Below are 19,993 nucleotides of genomic sequence, written 5' to 3'. Positions count from 1 at the left end.
GATTTTTTCAATAATACAAATGAAGAACTTATATGCTGACGTGGTGCTCATACGTTGAGTCTGGAAGTTTATTTGTTTAGATGTCATCACTAGAAATTTTTAGATTTATATTTATAAATTATTATTTGCTTAAGTTGTTATTTTTACATTTTAAATTATTTGTTTGGGTTGTTATATTTAGGTTGTTATTTTTTAAATTTTAAATTTATTTATTTAAGTTGTTATTTTTTTAAATTTAGCACTATTTTTTAAAAATTTATTAATTCTTTTTAACATTATTTTTTAAATTTTTGTAAATTTTTTTTTAAAAATTGCAGCTACATATGTAAATTTAAATATATTTACGTTAATTTAGAATTTTTAAAATTGTTAATATATTTATTTACTTTATCTATAAATTTAATTTAAATTTAAATTAAAGTAAATCAAATTTAAAAAATTTTAGTTATGAGTCAACTATAAAAGTATAAGTTATGAGATATGTATAGCACAACAATTTAAAGTACATTAAACCCTTTCTTTACATACATCCAAAATCTAAAGTTTCTCTACTTATTCCAATGGCTGGTATTCACAAAATCGCAGAAATCAATCATACAATCGACAATTTGTGTGTACGTATACGAGTGATAAGGTTATGGACACTATCAAATTACGAAAATTCTTCATTGCCATACTCAATTGAGATGGTTTGGCTCGATGAAGACGTGAGTTTTCTACTAATAATTTTATACTTTATTTTAAATTTGTTTCTTTATCTTCAACTAATTATTCTTTGATTTTTGTTTATCAATTCTAGGGAGGAAAAATACACGCCTCGGTTAAGAGGGCTTTTTGTTTATCAATTTGTTAAAGGAAGAAATATCTTATCAAATAAGATATTTTGGTGTTGGACTCAATGAGGGTAACTTCAAGACTACACATCATGAGTATGTGGTTAATTTAAACCAACGTACCGATGTGCTCAAACTTCCAGAATCGTCAAGTATTCCACGATATGGATTTAATTTTGTAAAGTTTTAATACTCTCAATGCTCTTGAGTACGATTACACCTACTTAGTAAGTAAGTTTATTGTTTTAGAAAAAGTATAATTTATTTATAAATTTATTTATTTTATTGATAATTTCGGCTATATTTTTTTTTAACAAACTTATTGACAACAATTTTTTTTATTTTAAATTATTTCAGATGTTGTTGGATATCTTGCTGGAATTGGAAGAGAAAGGACCTTTGAAAAGGATGACAAATCTACCAAGTACACTATTATTGAATTAGAGATTGATGATGGATAATCATATATTTATTTTTATAAATCCAAAAATTTTGATATTCTCATCTTTTTAAATTGCTATTTTAACTTATTTTATCATGAATATTTTTATTAATATTATTAATAGGAAACAAACATTTTTATTCAAAGGCAACGTTTTTTGAAAAAAGGCAACGTTTTTTGATTAATAATATTTAAATTTTTTGAAATAGGTAAAAAATGTTTTTATTCAAAGGCAACGTTTTTGAGAAAAAAGGCAATTCGTTTTTTGATTAATAGCATTTAAATTTTTAAAAAAATCAGTTCGGATTGATTTTTTAAAAAAAGTATTTAAATCTTTTTTTAAATAGAATTAATAGAAAGCATTCTTTTCGTAGTTAGTTTTTTATGAGTTTAAAATAATTAATAAACTAATTATTAATTTTTTTAAATTGTGTTTGACGTTTTAATTTTATTGTTAATTTTTAAATTTTAAAATATAAAATATATATATATATAATTTGATATTATTTTATTGGTAGTTACTTTTTTAGTTGTAATTATTTTTTGTTTATTTTGTTATAAAAAATATATTTAACATTAAACATTCTATTTGACATAGAAAAATAATGGAGTGTGCACTTTTTGGCAACTATGCACATGAATTAAGTGTTTTTTTGGGATCCGACAATAAATATGGAGTTGTTGTCGTCTTACAATTTGTTAGAGTGAAATTATATAACGATAATATTTATCCATAATTATGTGAATTTTTATATGTGAGCTTTTACTTATTTTTTATGTGAGCTTTTACTCATTTTGTATTAAATTAAATTTTTCAGAAAAAATTGTTTTACAGAATTCTATGTATGGCACAAAGATGTTCTTCAATCTTGAAGAAGCAAATGTCATCCAATTTAAAAATAGGTGGATATATATTCTTTTTTAATTCTTTAGTTTAATATTAATTATGTGTGTTATCTAATGTAGTTTTTTTTTGCTTTATTTATCTAGCTTTGTAAAATTTGAAGAACTTAGGGATAATATCGACGCAATTCCAAATGAGGCTGCATACTTAAAAATTTATTAAGGCAAAATTATTGAGCAGTTAAAAGAATTAGATATGGTAATTTTTTTTTCTGTAAAAAAGTTGAGAAAAAAATTAATTTAAATCTGTTGTACATTGATTATTTTTGTTTATTCATCTTATTTATTTAGATATATCTTTTGGATTTAAAAACTCACCAAATACAAGAAATTTAAATCATTAAATTTTTTTTCCAGAATGCTTGTGTTGTCTTTACTACTATAAGTCATATTATAGATATTCCAGACTGGTGGTACGACCAATGTGAATGCAACAGGTCCATATATGCTTTTACAAAAACTTTTAAATGTTCAAGTTGTGGCCGTCTCCTTTTATTCATAACTTCAAGGTTATTTATTTATTTTTTTAATTTAAAGTCTAATCACAATGGATTAGATATTGAATAAGTCTATGTTTAACCTTTTTTTTATACTTTTTTTTATTAAGCAAGTACTGAATAAAGCTTGGTGTCATTGATGACTCTGACTGTGCATGTTTCGTAGTCTTTAACAAGGAGGCAAAACAAGTTTTGGAAAAGAGCTGTGTAGAGATACTTGATCCACTCCTATTGGTAAGTTCTAACCAATATTTATTTCTAAAAATATTAGTGAAGATATTTTTTATGGTAATTTTTATATTATTTATTATTAATATATTATGTAATACTCTGCAGAAAGGAGATCTATTGAATACACTTACACTTTTGCACAACCTAATTGATAAAACCTTCCTCTTCATCATTGAAGTTCAAATATCTGATAATCCACATTTTTCACCTTCTTATAAAGTTAAGAAGATGACTGATAATGTGGACCTCATAAATAAATTCAAAAAGACTCACCCTATTCAAATTGTGAGTACAGTTAAAAATGTACTTTCTATTAAAAATTAGTTTATTTTTCTCTTCTTTGGTCATTAATAGTATCTAATTTATAAATAATAATTAATAACTAATTATAATTTTAGGATGTTGATTATACCGGTGGTTTATTTCCAACTTCAAAGGCATCCTCAATCATTGAAGAGGAGAAAGTAGAATGTGCTAAGATATTTGTTCAAAAAATAATTTTTTTTTTGTTTGTTTTCTCAAAGTTGGATCTTTATTTTATTCAAAAAATATTATTGAGATAAAATCAAAGGCGAGAAGGAAGTCTTTAATTTAACGTAGTATTTTGTACAGAATTTGTTGCTTGAATTCTCCAATGAAGTTGCGGACAATGATGAATCCGAAGTGTTGTAAAATGTTATTACACCAATCAAGTGACTATCCTTGGAGTTGGAAGATTCGAAGGTGTAAGGAGATACCTCAACTTGCAAGAAGATCAAGATTGAGAATGAAACTTGAGAATTTGGATGCACATGTTTTGGAATCCATTTTAAAGCATATGTTTATTTTTGTGAAAACATTGTCTTTTCTTGAGTTGTTATTTTTCTTTTGGTTCTTTTCAATTTTTATGTTTGGAATTTAGAATTTTTTTAAATATAAATTGAAGTTATTTGGTTATTACTTGTGGTTTTATTTTTAATTCGATTCACACCGTTGATATTCTGTTAATTTATAATTTAGTGATATTCTGTTAATTTATAATTTAGTATTTAATGTCATAAAATTATAAATTTTTCATATGAATTATTGTTGATACAATTAAGTTAGTTATTAATTTTTAATGTGTACTTATTTTAAAAAAAATCTAATTCTAATTTTTAATTAAAGTATTATGTTTAAAATTTTAAATTTAAATTCAAATAAACTTTTTTTTTTAATTTTTAAGTAAGCAATTGGGTTTGAGAATATTTTTATTTAAAATTTTAAATTTAAATCAAATAAACTTTTTTTTTTGAATTTTTAAGTAAGCAATTGGGTTTGAGAATATTTTTTAAAACTTTATATAATTTATAAGCTACTATGCTAATTACAAAAGATTATATTAAAGTAAATAGAATTATCAGTCTTATTAAAATGTGAGGTTATTTATACTATTTAAAAGAAAATTTTAATTTGACATTCTTCTATACTTAATTCTGTTTCTAATGTTGTTTCGACAAAATTGAATTAATTTAGAAAATTCTATTTAAAAATTTAAAATTTGTACTAGCTAATTAAGAAACTCTATTTAAAATTTTGAAATTTAAAATGCTAATACTAATTCATAATTAAGTGACTCTTTAACCGTTTCGATTTTTAAATTTAAATTTTTTTACTTGCCACATTTATAAATTTTCTCTTTACTCAATTTACATTGATATATTTTAGATTGTTTCTCCACAATAGAAGTACTTTCATTTTTTATCTTTTTAAATATTTTTTCTAAATTTACGTAATTTATAAGGTTATTAATTTTTAGATTGTATTTAATTTTATTTATTTTTATCGACAAATAATAGGATTGATACTATTTATGACAAAAATAATAAAAATTATTTTTAAATTAACAAATTCCTATATTCCTAATGAACAACGAATGTTTAATTACAAAATTTTATTTAAAAATTTAAAATTTGCACTAACTAATTAGGAAACTCTTTAAAAATTTGAAATTTGAAATTCTAATACTAATTCCTATATTCTTAATCATGAAACTTCTAATGTCTTCTTCAGATCAAGATGAAGGTGAAATAAAGAGATTTGCTATTTGGATACTTGACGTTGGAAATGGAAATATTGGTTCTGTTGTTAGTGATGAATCAAAAATTGAAATTTCAGATAATCTATTGATTACAACTACTGATGACCCTCTCTCTCATTTGGTAGACTTTGCATATCCAAATTTGTTGCAAAACATGTCAGATTACAGGTATTTTTAGAGTAGAGCAATTCTTGAACCCACACTTGAGAGTGTCAAAAAGGTAAATGATTTTGTCTTGACAATCTTTCCAGGGATGGAAAAGGAGTATTTGAGTTTTGACACAACATGTCAAGCTGATGAGAATGAAGATGTACAACAAGAGTGGTTCACACCAGAGTTCCTAAATGACATCAAATGTTCGGGACTATCCAATCACAAGTTGACTTTGAAACCAGGAATCGCTGTAATGCTACTGTAAAACATAGACCAGACTTCAGGTTTATGCAACGGGACAAGATTAATAATTAACGAACTTGGCAGCAATGTAATTGGAGCAACGATAGTGATCGGTAGAAATATTGGAGATAAAGTGTACATTCCAAGAATGAACTTGATCCCTTCAGATTCAGAATTGCCATTTAAGTTTCAATGGAGACAATTTCTATTAATAGTATGCTTTGCAATGACCATTAACAAGAGTCAGGGTCAATTATTATCACATGTAGGACTTTACTTGTCAAAATCAGTGTTCACTCATGGACAACTTTATGTTACTTTGTCAAGAGTTAAGAGTCGCAGTGACCTCATTAGGGGCAGAGCTAGATGAAATATTAGAGGGGGGCAAACAATATTTACACAATAAAATAAGACTAAAATAAAAATTTTAAGGGGCTAAACTGAAATTTACATATAATTTACATGTAAAAAATTAAAATTAGGGGGCTATTGCCCCCTTTCCTCCTACCTGGCTCCGCCCCTGGGCCTCAAGGTTTTAATTCTAGACGAAGACGGCAATCCAAAGTCGTCAACAACAAATGTCGTGTTCAAAGAAGTTTTTAATAATATTTAGGTAAGAATAATATTATTTTCATTTTAATAGCATGTTATGATTTACACTTTTATATAAATATTTACTGTAGATATAACTAATTTATCTATAACTTTGTTTTCAGATTTGAGATGAAATGTGTAACAAGGAGCACAACATCATATGCCAATTGCTTTTCTAATGAAGTTAGTAAAATACTAGGTTGTCGATAAATTTTTATTAGCCTTTTGATATAAAATTTAGTGTAAAATTGACATGCTATTATTACAGTTATATATGTTCTTATTTTTTTTCATGTCTCCCTCTTTATGGTTCAAGAATATTGTAGACTTCAAACTCTTCTATTTGCTTTTTACGTTGAATAAAGATAAAATAACATATTCAGTACGTTTATTATATAATGACGATAATCGTGTTATACTAAACTCAAAAAATTTATGATTAATCTTTATTATAATTATATCAAATCAATATTCAATGCATTATTAAACTAATTATCAATCATTAATATTTTTATTCATTCTAATTATATTAATTGATATAGTTATAATTCTCATTTATGTGCAATAATTTTATTAGTAGATAGTTATATCTACAATAATTAATTCTATCCACAATTTTATTAGTAGATAGTTGTATTCATAATAATTCATGCTATAATTCTCATGTAACACCCTAATATTCAAATCCTTATGCTCGAGTCATAAGTCAATGATATTACGGTGGTACGACTCTCAGGTGAATTTTTAATATATAAAAGTAGGTAATTTCGAAAGGAGTATTAATCGAGAAGCCTGAAAAGAGTAGAAATAAAATCGCGAAGACGTATCACTCACGTTTCGACAACAAAAGATAAACCGTGAAGCCGAAAGCGATATATGGACAAGGCGTAGAGGAGATTAAGAGGTAGATAACAGATTGATACATATAACATAAGTAAATAGCCACTAGTCGCGACCCGCGAAGTTTAGGCCGGCTAGGGTACATTGTGAAAGTGGTTGACAACAGTATATCCTAATCTCTCCCGAAGGAAACATGAGAGCCTCTATAGGCAAATTCAAAAGAGTTCAATACATAATATAATCTTTTCAAAACAAAGGTGGAGAGATTCTAAGCAAAACACAAAGTAGAGAAAATAAAGATCTTCGCCGTCTCTCAGACGACCCACAACTCACTTCTGAGCACCTGGACCTGTATATGAAAAACAAGAAATATATACGGAATGAGAACCACGGGCACATGGGTTCTCAGTACGGTAAAAGTGCCAAATAAATACAATGCACTGCAATAAAAACTCACTAAGCATCCTAAACTCCTTCACCAATTATCCATTCTAGGTTCTCGCTAATCCATGAATAGGCAACTGTCATAAGGGAGTGCTAAATCTAATTCATGTTTCACATGTTTCCCAACTCGCTGACTCTTTCACGAATCAGACTCAGAATCATAAGCAAAACCATCACCAGTTGTTCTACTTCAACAATTCTATATCAATACATCATACCTTCACCTGGAGCTAGTGAAACCACATCACTGCGTCTACCCAGGGAGTTCAAATTATCTCATTCAATGATCATCATCATCATGCAATCGCATTATCGATTCATCTCAACAAGAACAGCCCTCAACATCCACCGACACCAGCATGAGGGCCTCCCAGTTGTACAAACACAAGCAATACAGGCAAGTAATACACAAATAAGGTACAAGTAGAACAAGTAGCACATAATCAAGTAACATAGCATATGTGATGTAGAAATCCAAAACAAATAGGCAAAACCCAAACAATTCAAACATATGCAAATGATGAATGCCTGCCCTATGGCTGATGATATCATCTGTCGGTTATATAGCCAACCCGACATGTCCTGGTAGCTAACCATTGGACAGAAACACCCCTTGCGGAGCAAGTAGGTTTGAGCTACAACTCCCTTGCTACTGCCCGCTCAACCCAGAGCCAGTGAAATAACCACTACTGCGGCTACTACCCAGGCGGGTGTTTAAAAGCTCAACCTGAAGCGAGTGGATTCACCACTACTGCCGCTACTATCCAGGCGTCACAATCTCTGACCTGGAGCAAGTAGGACGAACCACAACCCTTGCTACTGCCCAGGATCTCAAAACATATATTCGTTCAGTTTAAAAGCAATCATCATTGTTATCAAATCTCAAACATTAACTTGGAGCAAGCGGGATGAACCACCACCCTTACTACTACCCAGGTATCACAAATACACATTTATTCAAAACTCCATAAGTAAACTCATTTATCATAAACATCATTTCCCGTCTCATACCCGGAGCAAGTGGACAACGCCACTGCCTACTACCCGGGGTCACACATCACATTTCAATATTTTCCATTATTATCCATTTAACACATTCATTCATTAATCATATATGCTTTTATACTCAGCCATAACCAATAATGGCTTAGCCGTAACCCGGCAATAACTCAGCCATCCGGCTCATGGTTCAATCAAGAACCAGCCATTTATCAATAAATATAGCCCTTCGGCTCATGGCATACACGGTACTTCCACCGTCATCCTCCATGTCTCATATAATCATCTTTGATCATCATTGATCATAACTTTTCCCCTTGCTTCACTCGCAAGTTACCACATCCCCTAGCTCCTTTCTCATTGCTAGGCATATCATAATGATTTAATACATAAGGGGTGAGATCGGAGGCTTAGAAGCATGAGATTTGGCTTTTAAAACTCAAAAATCAACTTTGGCATGAAAACAGGGCCACGCGTACGCGCACTCCACGCGCACGCGTGGATGGCCACAAAACTCATCGACGCGCAAGCATCATACACGCGGACGCACGGATTGAAAAATAGCCAAACGGCGCGTATGCGTCAGCCACGCGTACGCGTGGGTGCACTTGCGTCCCAGGCACAAAACTGGCACAACTCTCGGAAAAATGGCTGGGCATTTGGTGCAGCACATCGACGCGCCCGCGCATACCACGCGCACGCGTGGATGGTGCCTTCTTGAAGAACGACGCGTACGCGCCAAGTGCGCCTACGCGTGGAAGGTCATTCTGCTAAAAATTTCCTAAGTTAAAAGCTGCAGAATTCACAGATTCAACCCCCAATCTCCCGACGGACATAACTTTCTCATTTTAAATCGTTTTTCGCCCGTTCTTTGAACGGCATGGACATCCCGGATCCAATTTCACTTCTAAACAAGTTTGGCACAAAATAAAAATTTGCAGTCCAAGTTATGTCCTGTCAAAGCATGCCCAAAAATCGAACCAAACATACCTCGTCTACATAATTTTACCCAAAATTACCAAATTTCACACTTCAACTCCTCAAACCTTATTATTCAATAACCAACCCAATCATTCATATATTCATTATCTGAAATTTATCCAATCACTTGTGTCATCATACAATGCACACGTCAACTTACCTTCCTTACCTCTTTCCGGCCTCCGGCCTAAAATTCACGGCCTCCGGTCTAATTTCACAATTTAAATGCATAAACCACAAATCAATACTCATTACCCAATATATCAAATTTTCAATACACCAAGCATACAAGGCCACACAATTCTCAACCCAATCATTAATTCACATTACATACCAACTATGCATATTAGCACCAACCATTTACACAATCCAAACTTAATCCTAGGGGCATCTAGCCTAGGAATTCTCATCACACCACACGGTACTTAAATGAAACTTAAACCGTACCTCTTGTAGCCAAACCAATTGAGCCTCTTCTTTGGAAGTCTTCACCAACCTTAGCTCCAAGCCTCACCAAAGCTCCTCAAGCAATACCAATCTCCCAATTGTGCACCAACATCACCAAATACACTAACATAACCAATATCACATACATACATCAACCTAGGGCTCATAAAAATGACAAATCACAAGGGTTTGAGCACTTCTTACCTCAGTCCATATGAAGTAGGGATAGAACCCGCTTAGAATCCATGTTGAAGTATCCCTAAACACCCAAAATCACAAGATTTCAACACTAACTACCCAAAAATGTGTAACAGTGGGAAATTTCAAAAACTGGGCAGAGATGAATGGAATACTCGTCACAAAATTTAGATAGAATTGTAGAGGATGAGAAGAGTGACCCGTGACCGCAAACAGCTCGTCAATCGGAACTCCGTAGCTCAAGTTATGGTGGTTTGAAGATCAAAGAGAGTTAGGTTTTCTCCCTTCTCTTCTCTCTTCCCAAATCAGCGCCCCAACCCTTCCTTTTAAGGTAAAATGAGCTGAAATGCTCATAACTAATATTTATATATGTTGGGTCTTGAGCCCACTTAGGTCCGGTTCACTTATTTTTGTCCGTTGGCCCAATTTTGGGCCAAAACCCTTTAAGATTAGTACTCTAAATCGCACTTTAAAAATTTCTACCTCCCCTAATTATAATTCCTCATTTCTTAATCTTATTTACTCATAATCAATTTCCTCAGCTGTAGTACCAGACAGAGCTTAGGCGGTATTGCCGGTCAAAATTCTACTGCGCGCTTTTACGCAGAAAACTATGTTTTCCGACTCGAAAAAATTCACTGAATCCAAATATTATATTTAAATTATCAAATTCCAATTGCCAAATCTTCCAACCATATTCGCTCCTATTTAACTTATTATTTAATTAATTTCAGTTAGACCGGGTATTACATCTCACCCATCCTAATAATGGTTCGTTAATGATATGGTTTTTTATATTTACAGTAAATATTGAATGTAAAAAAAATAATATTGATTATTATCTATTTTATTTATTTAGATTTATAATTAAATTTGATATAATTGTAGCAAGTATCTATAATTAATAGTAATATGATACTATAACTTTAAGTTGTATAATATAATAAAAAAGAACGTAGCAATTTATATTTGCTTCCTATATAGCAATAATATTATATATATTTATATATCTCTTCTTTTAGCCATTTCCTAAAAATATTGGCACATAATTAATGTAGATATATAACATATATACTGACCAATTATGTCCATTGAATTAATTATAAAAGTTAATAAAAGATAACAACATAATTTTTATTTAATTGTAGCAAGTATCTCTATTAAAAATTAAAATTGCTCTATTAAAAAAAATTGTATACAATTTCGTATAAATGGGGCTAGGATTGGAGACTATATATCGATATCAAACATAAAAGCTTATTATATGTATATATAAATAAAGAAATTACTGTAATTTATGAAGATTACATATGATTTTTTTTCAAATGAATTTATTTTAATTATATTACAATTAGCTCATGAATAATGTATAATTATATTATTTTACGAAAATATCTTTATTATAATTATATCAAATCAATATTCAATGCATTATTAAACTAATTATCAATTATCGATATTTTTATTCATTCTAATTATATTAATTGATATAGTTCTAATTTTCATGTGAAATAATTTTATTAGTAGATAGTTGTATCCACAATAATTCATGTTATAATTCTCACTCATTCTAATAATGGTTCGTTAATTATATAGTTCTTTATCTTCTACTTTAATTAGTGAATAATAATAATAATAATGTATGGACACAAGATTAATTGGTTAACAAATTGAATTTTAATTCTTATGTTTTATTTTTTACTCATATTTTTATTCATTAGTTATTTTATTTTTTATATTTACAATAAATATTGAATGTAAAAAGGTAAAAAATAATATTGATTGTTATCTATTTTATTTATTTAGAGTCATAATTAAATTTGATATAATTGTAGCAAGTATCTATAATTAATAATAACATGATACTATAACTTTAAGTTGTATAATATAATAAAAAGAGCGTAGCAATTTATATCTGCTTCCTATAGAGCAACAATATTATATATATGTATATATCTCTTCTTTTAGTTCTTTCCTAAAAATATTGGCACATAATTAATGTAGATAACATATATACTGAGCAAGTATCTCTATTGAATTAATCATAAAGGTTAATAAAAGATAATGGTATAATTTTTACCTAATTGTAGCAAGTATCTCCATTAAAAATATTGGCTAATTATTATAGTGTACAATGAGTGTGTGTGTGTATATATATAAGGAGTAATAGTGAATTGTAACAATTATTTATCGTCTAGAAAATTCATACCTTAGACATAGTTCATTTTCTGTTTATTATTTTTCATACCTAATAGCCTATGATTCTATCAATAGTATTACCTATGGTAGATTATGTAATAAAAAAGTTTAGAAAATAAAGGTAAGAGTAACGAGTAAAGATTGTTTGCGAGTGCTGTTACAAGATCACGGATACTTGGAAGATAACTGCACGACAAATGTGGTATATAGAGAAGTTTTTGAGAGGTTATAATGAAAAGGTAATAACGAAATCTCTTAATTAAATTTATTAATTTATTAAAATTTATTACTATCAATTTAAAATTGACAAATTCTAGGTGTTAATGAATAATGCATTTTTATTGTACATTTATAACTTGAGAATATTAGAATTATCATAAAAATTTGTATTATTTTATTCTCCTGATAAACAATTTTATAATTACGTTAATAATATAATTTTGTATACTAACATTGATATAATGTTGTTTCAGGTATATATTTTTCAGGCATTAAAGGATAGTGTTGAGTTGTTATTTAGTGGGTTTAAATTATTTATTGTTTATTGGAGAATTTTCTGCATTAAAATTTTCTAATAATTTGTTGTTCATTTTCAGTTGATTTTGATATGTTCTTATACATATAACAATTATTGGTGGATTTAGGTATTACTAGATTATTTATGGTCACATTCAATATATATGTCTAATTTATTGAAAAAAAATATATTACTAAAACCGGTTAATAACTATTTTAGAGTTAATACAATTAACACTAAATTAAAAAAAACAAACAATACATAACTCATTACTTTTTTATTAGTCAAATTATTATAATTCAAATTAATTTTAATAAAATAACTTAAAATTATAATTTCAATTTTATCACATGCATGACACAGGTAATTACATTTGTAATCAATTAAAAAGCCATTGTCATATTACTGTGAAGCTGCATTCTTGGCAAGCAATTTTCCTTTCTGCATCATCATGTCATCTTCATAGAGCACAGTGACTCTGTTCATTTATCATCTTCTAACTTTTACACTACATTTTTATATATACAGGTTTTTTAGCTCTTTCTAAAATTCAATCTTTTTTCATTAGTCATTAATAATGATTGTTGATGTAAAACGTTAACTCACACTGTAACCATTAAGTATTTACGTATGTGAGCTGAACAAATTAATTTTCAGAGTGAAGTACAAAATAATCCCTAAAATATTTAAAAAATTTTAAAATAGTCGTTGATTTTATAATATTTATGTCGAGATGATGTAGAAACCATAATAATAATAAATATATCTAAGAGGTTATTAAATTATAACGGCCATTATTTATATACCTAAACTTCTAAGATATTGCATTATTAGAAAATTACCCTTCAACCACACTTGAAAGTGTAGCTAAAAATAAAAAAAAAATAATGTCTTAGACATAGGCTACGTGAGCAACGGGTCGGGTAAGGTGTGGGTTAGGTCTCAATCTTACTCGACCAATCCGCACCTTATATATGTATATAATAAAAATATGTTTTTGGTAAATGTTGAATTAAGAACCTCTCACTTAGTGTAAAACACTTTTAACATTGAGTCAATATCATCAATTGATAATTTAATACTTTTCTTTATATAAATACAATATTATATCACAACATTTTATTTTTGTTTGTATTTTTTATTTAAATAAAGACTTTTATGTAAAATTCAACATTTGATAATTATGTTATTTATGGGACGATTGCGTTGTTTGTATTGAATTTTTAATTTACATGCCCATTATGTTATATAATAACATTGCACATTTGTAAAAACTTGTGAGTAGAATTAGATACCTACGGGTTGACTGTGTGTAGTCGTGTAGAGTTAGAATTGGGTTGTTCTCAATCTACATATAGGATAAGATTGAGTTTTAATAACAAATTTAACCCGCAAATTGAGTTAAAGTTGAATTCAAACTCTATATCTATCCTACCCATTGCCACCCAATATCACCTTTAAAATATAACCACATTATATACCATAACCCATATATAAATCCTACGGGGACCGCCTCGAATGGAGATCCGACTATGGAAAATTTTCTTCGCAGGGACGGGGATGGGGGCAAAATTCTCACGAGGCAAGCGCGAAAACTTGAGTGGGGATCTCCACCCCGTCTTCACTGATACTCGAAATTTATAAATTTACTTAAATGTCCTTAATAGTTGGTAAATGCTATCCTACCATCTCTAAAATAACATGTAAGTTACCCTCTCTAATGTATTATATTTTAATGGGTGTTTATTTATTTTAAATTTTTAGTAGAATTTGTTAGATGACTAATTTATCTAATAAAATAAAAAATAAGAAATTGATTTCAGGTCATTAAAATTTGTTGAAAATTTAACAAAATATTTGAAAAATAATGTTATATATTATTCTTTTATTTTTCATACAAAATCTCTAATTTCTAACAAAAATTAAATAAAAATTCAGACCTTCATAAGAAATAATTGTAAAAATTAGCTACATTAATTTTTAAAAAACAAAATATAAAGTGTTTCAATTTCTTCCTTTTTTTTTCATATAATTCGAAACCAAATTGTATAGAATAAATTTTTAAATTTAAATATCTATTTGACACGATAAACTTTTCAAATTGAAAATTTTTACGGTAATACTAATTTGTGTTTTTATTTTTAATTTGTCACATCAATATTTTAGTTTAGAATTTAGTTAATATAAAAAAATTTTAAATTAATATTTTAATAAATATATAACAAATGTATTAAAATAAACATCAAATTAAAATGTGACGCATCAAAAAAAGTAATTTACATGTTACTTTAGAGAGGGTAGGTAACATTCGCCTTCTTTCATTTTTTAAGTGGATGTTTTGACCTTTGGGGAATATACAAATCTTTGAAATTCATATTGCTCTTGGCCTCTGTGGCGTGAATGCTTTCACGAAGCATGTCAATTCATTGGCATACCGTGTGAGCCATCTAAACTACTCACTTCATGCTTAATCTGCCATGCTTTTATGAAGAGTTTCTTGTCGTTTGTATTGGCTCGGTTCTAATTTCTAAAGATAAGTGGATAAAGAGTTGGGTTAAAATGCAGGGAAAGAAAATGATGGGACAGAGTATGAACAAGGACGAGCGAACAAGGGAAATTAAATATCTCAATAAAATAACACTAATAAAATATCACAATTCACAACTGTAAATAATAGTTTTGTACCAAGATTTTATTACAGATTACACAGATAAAAATAGAATACATGTTATATAGTTCTTGCAAGATCCATAAAGTAGTATCTGATTCACAGAACAATGTCTACAGAACCAAATTATTTTAGGCAACAGTTACTGAGCTGGTTTTTCAGCATCCCAGAGAGTAGTCTTCTTCCCAGTCTTGGAAACGGTTTGCAGAACCTTTTCTGGTTCAAAGTTTCCTTTCACTACCACCTTCTGTTCTTTCAAGTCAACGTCATATGATTCCACACCTGCAAATATCAGCAGTATTATTATAGTTCGACTTTGCAAGACGAATATATCGAGACAACATAGACCCGTCCTCCATTAAATGGAGTGTGGGATCTACGTGAGATGAGCACCACACCCCATCTAATGGTGGAAAGATGTATGTTGCATCAGTGCACGAGGCTATATGAATACATAAAACATTTCGCATATAGAATTATCTTTGCAACCACTTCAAACAATATTAAGATTCTGTCTCAGCTCAGTTGCTATCATGGAATAAAAGTCATGGAGAAATTAGTTGGCTTTAAGGACTTGATTATTTCCTTCGATCCACACCCGCAAATACAAGCATGCAGCATTAAATGATTATAGCCAATTTCGAAAATACATAACATATTGGATATCTAAATTAGAAACAACCAGACTCAAAACAAAACTATTTAGGTGAAGATACACAAAGATACATTTTCTCTTAATAGACAAAACACTCTAAATAATTAAGTATAGTGAACTCGCAATCTCTAAGAACTTCGAAATTAAGAGATTACAGTTGTAATAGAGCAAGAAGTTCCCATAACATAAAATTAAGAGTAAAGATTGGAAACAAGAATATTATAACTAAATTAGTAAAATTTGGTATGTTAGAGAAGTTAATAGTAATATAGTATATTGGTGCATATGGTTTCTTTGATGACAGGACACAGTCCAATAAGCAAGAGAAGCAACTTTTAAGATAGAAGAGCATTCATAAGAGTAAACGACCTCAATATTCTACTAACCTCATGTCAAATAATGCCGTATACCACATAGAACACAGCATTGAAGCAAGTTACAAAGAAAAGGGAAGGAAATAACGACCAGGAAGGAAGTTTCAAAAACAGAATAGCTCACCCAGATTGGAAACCGTATAAGATTGATTGAAATTCACAAATAAGCAAAGAGCTACTAACTAAAGTGGCTACAGTAAGACATTAAATCATTAAACTACTAAACCACTTTTCAAGTTATCTGAAAACATGATAATGACATTTTGAATCCAAGGGATGAAATTTACCATCCAATTTCCCCAAAACCCTCTTCACTGCTCCAACACATCCTTCACATGTTATACCAACTTTGAGGACCGCGGTCTACAATTCATAAGGCGAAAATATTCAGAATTACATTAGAGAGTATACTTTTTTTATGTACTCATTCTCTCTTCACAACAAATAACTCAGAATTTAATGGCCCAACTCAAACGCCTCTTCTCTGCACAATAGCACCACAATCTACATTAAAAAACCACCTGTGTTTCTATCTAATATTTCATACAAAGAATAATTCTCCATTATTGCATGCCTATCTTAAAAAAAAAAGAGCATAAGGTTTTGTTACCGAGATAACTCTTCTATCTATTAGGCGTTACAAGTGCTAGAGACTTTCAAGAGCTTTTTTTCGCTACATAGATCTACTGTAATAAAAATTGAAAATTCTATTAGCCGGACCAAGAAAAAACCACACCAAGAGATGCAAGCCATGCTATGCCACCAGTTTGCCCCTCTGAATTACAGTAGTTACTGGAACCCCAATTCCAAAGATCAGCAAAGACCATCTCTCGCACAGTTTGTATTTGGATCAATAATCTGGTATCATTTGACAGCTTTTTGTCATAAAATATAACTAGGTTTAAGAGCTGACAGCACCACACCAAATTCTAGCATGAAATTATTACGGTTTCAAAATTCTGCTATTCAGAAACAACAATTATTAAACGAGTCATGCATATTTGTTTAATCAATATCAATAATTCAACCCTAAATTACAGCAAAGCACAGAACAGCCGTGGTCTCATGTCATGTACTCTCCCCACCAAAAAGAAATGAGAGAATGCGTGAGAAAATTGGCACATTTCCTGGCCGTTGGTAGGCTCAAAAAATACACGGCTATTGCTTCTTCTCCTCTGCTTTCTTTGGCTGAAAAGAACGGGCACACAAGAGAAAATGAAAATTAATAGAATAGGTATAGATCACATACTCAAAGGGAAGGAATGGTATTGAAACATAATTGTAAGACAACTAATATGGATTATTATATAGCATTATTATATATATTAGGGGAAGAAATTATGTGCATCTTATGGCGAAACTTGGGAACATACAGGTAATCAATACAGATGGTTTCTTCTTTGCTGTTTCCAGCAACATATGACATGTACCATGGCTGTAAAATCAATGGATCCGTAGTGCATACTTAGGAGCTTCAATTTATCTCAGAAATGTAATGTATCTTCCTTGTTCTATATAACAATACAAGCAAAAAATACCTTTCAAACACCCTAATAAAAACGTGCAATTTTGCATTAAAATTGATTACAGGCAAGATCAAATTAAAGTAGGATATCAGGCATGAAGAACAGGAAAACCACCAAACTCATCGTTGCTCCTATGAGAAAAGCTATACTCATCATGCGACAAAGAGATTAAATGCGACATCTACTACTCATATTTGAGATTGAAAAATGCAATCCAGAGATGTTTAAATTTGAAAATCAAAATTACTATCCCAGATAGATGTAAGAGCAGTTTTCCGTTTCCATACCATTCTAAATTCCTAAAGTAAAAGCAATAATGCAGCACCAATCACCATCCAGAAAATAACAGAAAATGATGCGCAATGGAATAATAAGCAGAGAATTAAGCTTGAAAGGAACGCACCAAGCATAATCGCAAGTAAACAAAATTGATAAAGCTAGAAAAAACAAACCTTGATGCCAGGTGCGGGTTGAGATAGCTCTTCTTTGGGGATGATGACGGGCCATGACTCACCAGCTTCTCGGAACATCTGCTCGGTCTCTAGGGTTTGGCCTTTTTCAAGAATCATGGTCCTTATGCTCTGTGCAGGGGTTGAGGTCGCATCGAAGGCTTGCTCGACGCCATTGACAAAGGTCACCGTGATCTGCGGCGGGTGTTCGTCAGTTCGGCGCTTCACCTCCACCTGGCACGCAGGGTTTGATTCCCTCGCCTTGCGTGAGTTGCACTGTGCCATGAACTCCATACACGATGCTATTTGCGGGTCCAGTGCATTGTACTCGATCTTCACTTTTGATAGGAACTTCAACATTTTCCCACTCGGAGGTGACTGAGAGCAAAACGCCACAACCGTGCCCGAGAGGTTCTCTGATGTGATGGAAACACCACAAATTGCAAGACGAAGTTTTTTGCAGACGACTGGGAAAAAAAATAACGAGTTAGCCTGAGTTTCTCTGTAGTTTTTTTTTATAAATAAATAAGTAAAATAAACTAGAGAGTACACTAAACTCTTTGTTTGTTAACCTTTAAAATATATCTTTTTGTTTGGGTTGGGCCAGCTCACACCACCAACAATTAAATTATGTTATATCACCCTTGTTTGTTTCTTTTTCACTACCAACAATTATCTTTCTAGTTATTACAATTTAAAAATCACTCTTATAAAATTCATATTAACTTATCTTTACCAAGGTTCTGAGAACTGGACCGGTCATCGAACCGTTCTAATTTCTGGTTCACTGGTTCAACCAGTCTAACCGTGATTCAACCGAAAAAATCGTTTTAGAATAAAATAATAAAAAACATAAACATCCTAAAATATAATTATAGTCTAATATAAATCTTAAATTATCTTCCAAATTTAAAACACTACCTAAAATGTTATCTTCCAAATTAATAATCAACATAGTCTGAAATCTTAAAGATTGTCTTTACAATTAACCACTCAGAAAAAAAATAAACATAAAAAATAATGATCAATTATCACGTCCCAGCCAAACAACTTAAGAACCATGTCTGAAATAATTCTCCACAACAACATAAGCAGAATGAAAATTCTCCAAAAAATCCTCCTTCCCAAAAAGGATATGAGCTTTAAGTAGATACTCATAAAAGGAATCAAACCCCAGAAAATAATTCAAGAAAAAAATCCACATAAGAAATATATAGGTCAATTCATCAGCATTTGTAGGTTAGGATGAGAGCATCATAGGGTATCAAACAGCATTACTATAAACAGTAGCAGCATGTTCATATTAAAATCAACGGACAGTCAACAGACAATGCAACTGCTAAGCTAGAAAACACAGACTGAAAGATAAAAAGATTATCACAGTTCCATCCTTGCCTGGTAATGTTCACTGACACCAGAAAGCAGGGATGGACCGAAGTGGTGGAGAGAGGGGACACTTGCCCCCACAAATATTTTATAAAGTAATTAATACATATATATAGTTGTATATATTTGTCTTTTTATTAGATTATGTTTTTTTTTTAAAATAAAAAATAAATAAATTAATCAACAAATAATTATAATTAACGTCACTACACTGGCAAATTAATTAATAATCATGTTGAAATTTAATTTTAAAATTAAATGTAACTTTAGTTATTAGTAATATTTTTTAAATATTAGTTAACACTAAAAACATACTTTTTATATATTAATATTTTTTATTAAAATGGTCTTTTTT

At 30.0% G+C, this 19,993-nt stretch overlaps 1 protein-coding gene across 4 annotated transcripts in view; it reads right to left on the bottom strand.

Annotated features, from left to right (window-relative positions):
- LOC107625190 overlaps positions 15,254–19,993 on the bottom strand; it is a 5,850-nt gene continuing 1,110 nt past the window's right edge. For 3 of the 4 annotated variants that reach the window (XM_016327761.2, XM_021115724.1, XM_021115726.1), the window contains exons 2-4: positions 18,256–18,719; positions 16,565–17,465; positions 15,254–15,530 (exon numbers count right to left, since the gene is read on the bottom strand). In XM_016327761.2, the coding sequence (XP_016183247.1) occupies positions 17,436–17,465; positions 18,256–18,612 (387 nt within the window). In that variant the 5' untranslated portion in view covers positions 18,613–18,719 and the 3' untranslated portion in view covers positions 15,254–15,530; positions 16,565–17,435. The remainder of the gene's footprint in view (positions 15,531–16,564; positions 17,466–18,255; positions 18,720–19,993) is intronic. The other variant, XM_021115725.1, reaches the window with a different exon arrangement.

Source organism: Arachis ipaensis, chromosome B02 (genome assembly GCF_000816755.2).
Source record: "Arachis ipaensis cultivar K30076 chromosome B02, Araip1.1, whole genome shotgun sequence".
NCBI classification, from domain to species: domain Eukaryota; kingdom Viridiplantae; phylum Streptophyta; class Magnoliopsida; order Fabales; family Fabaceae; genus Arachis; species Arachis ipaensis.
Note: the sequence above shows the minus strand (reverse complement) of the source record. Positions and strands in the feature narration are given on the sequence as shown.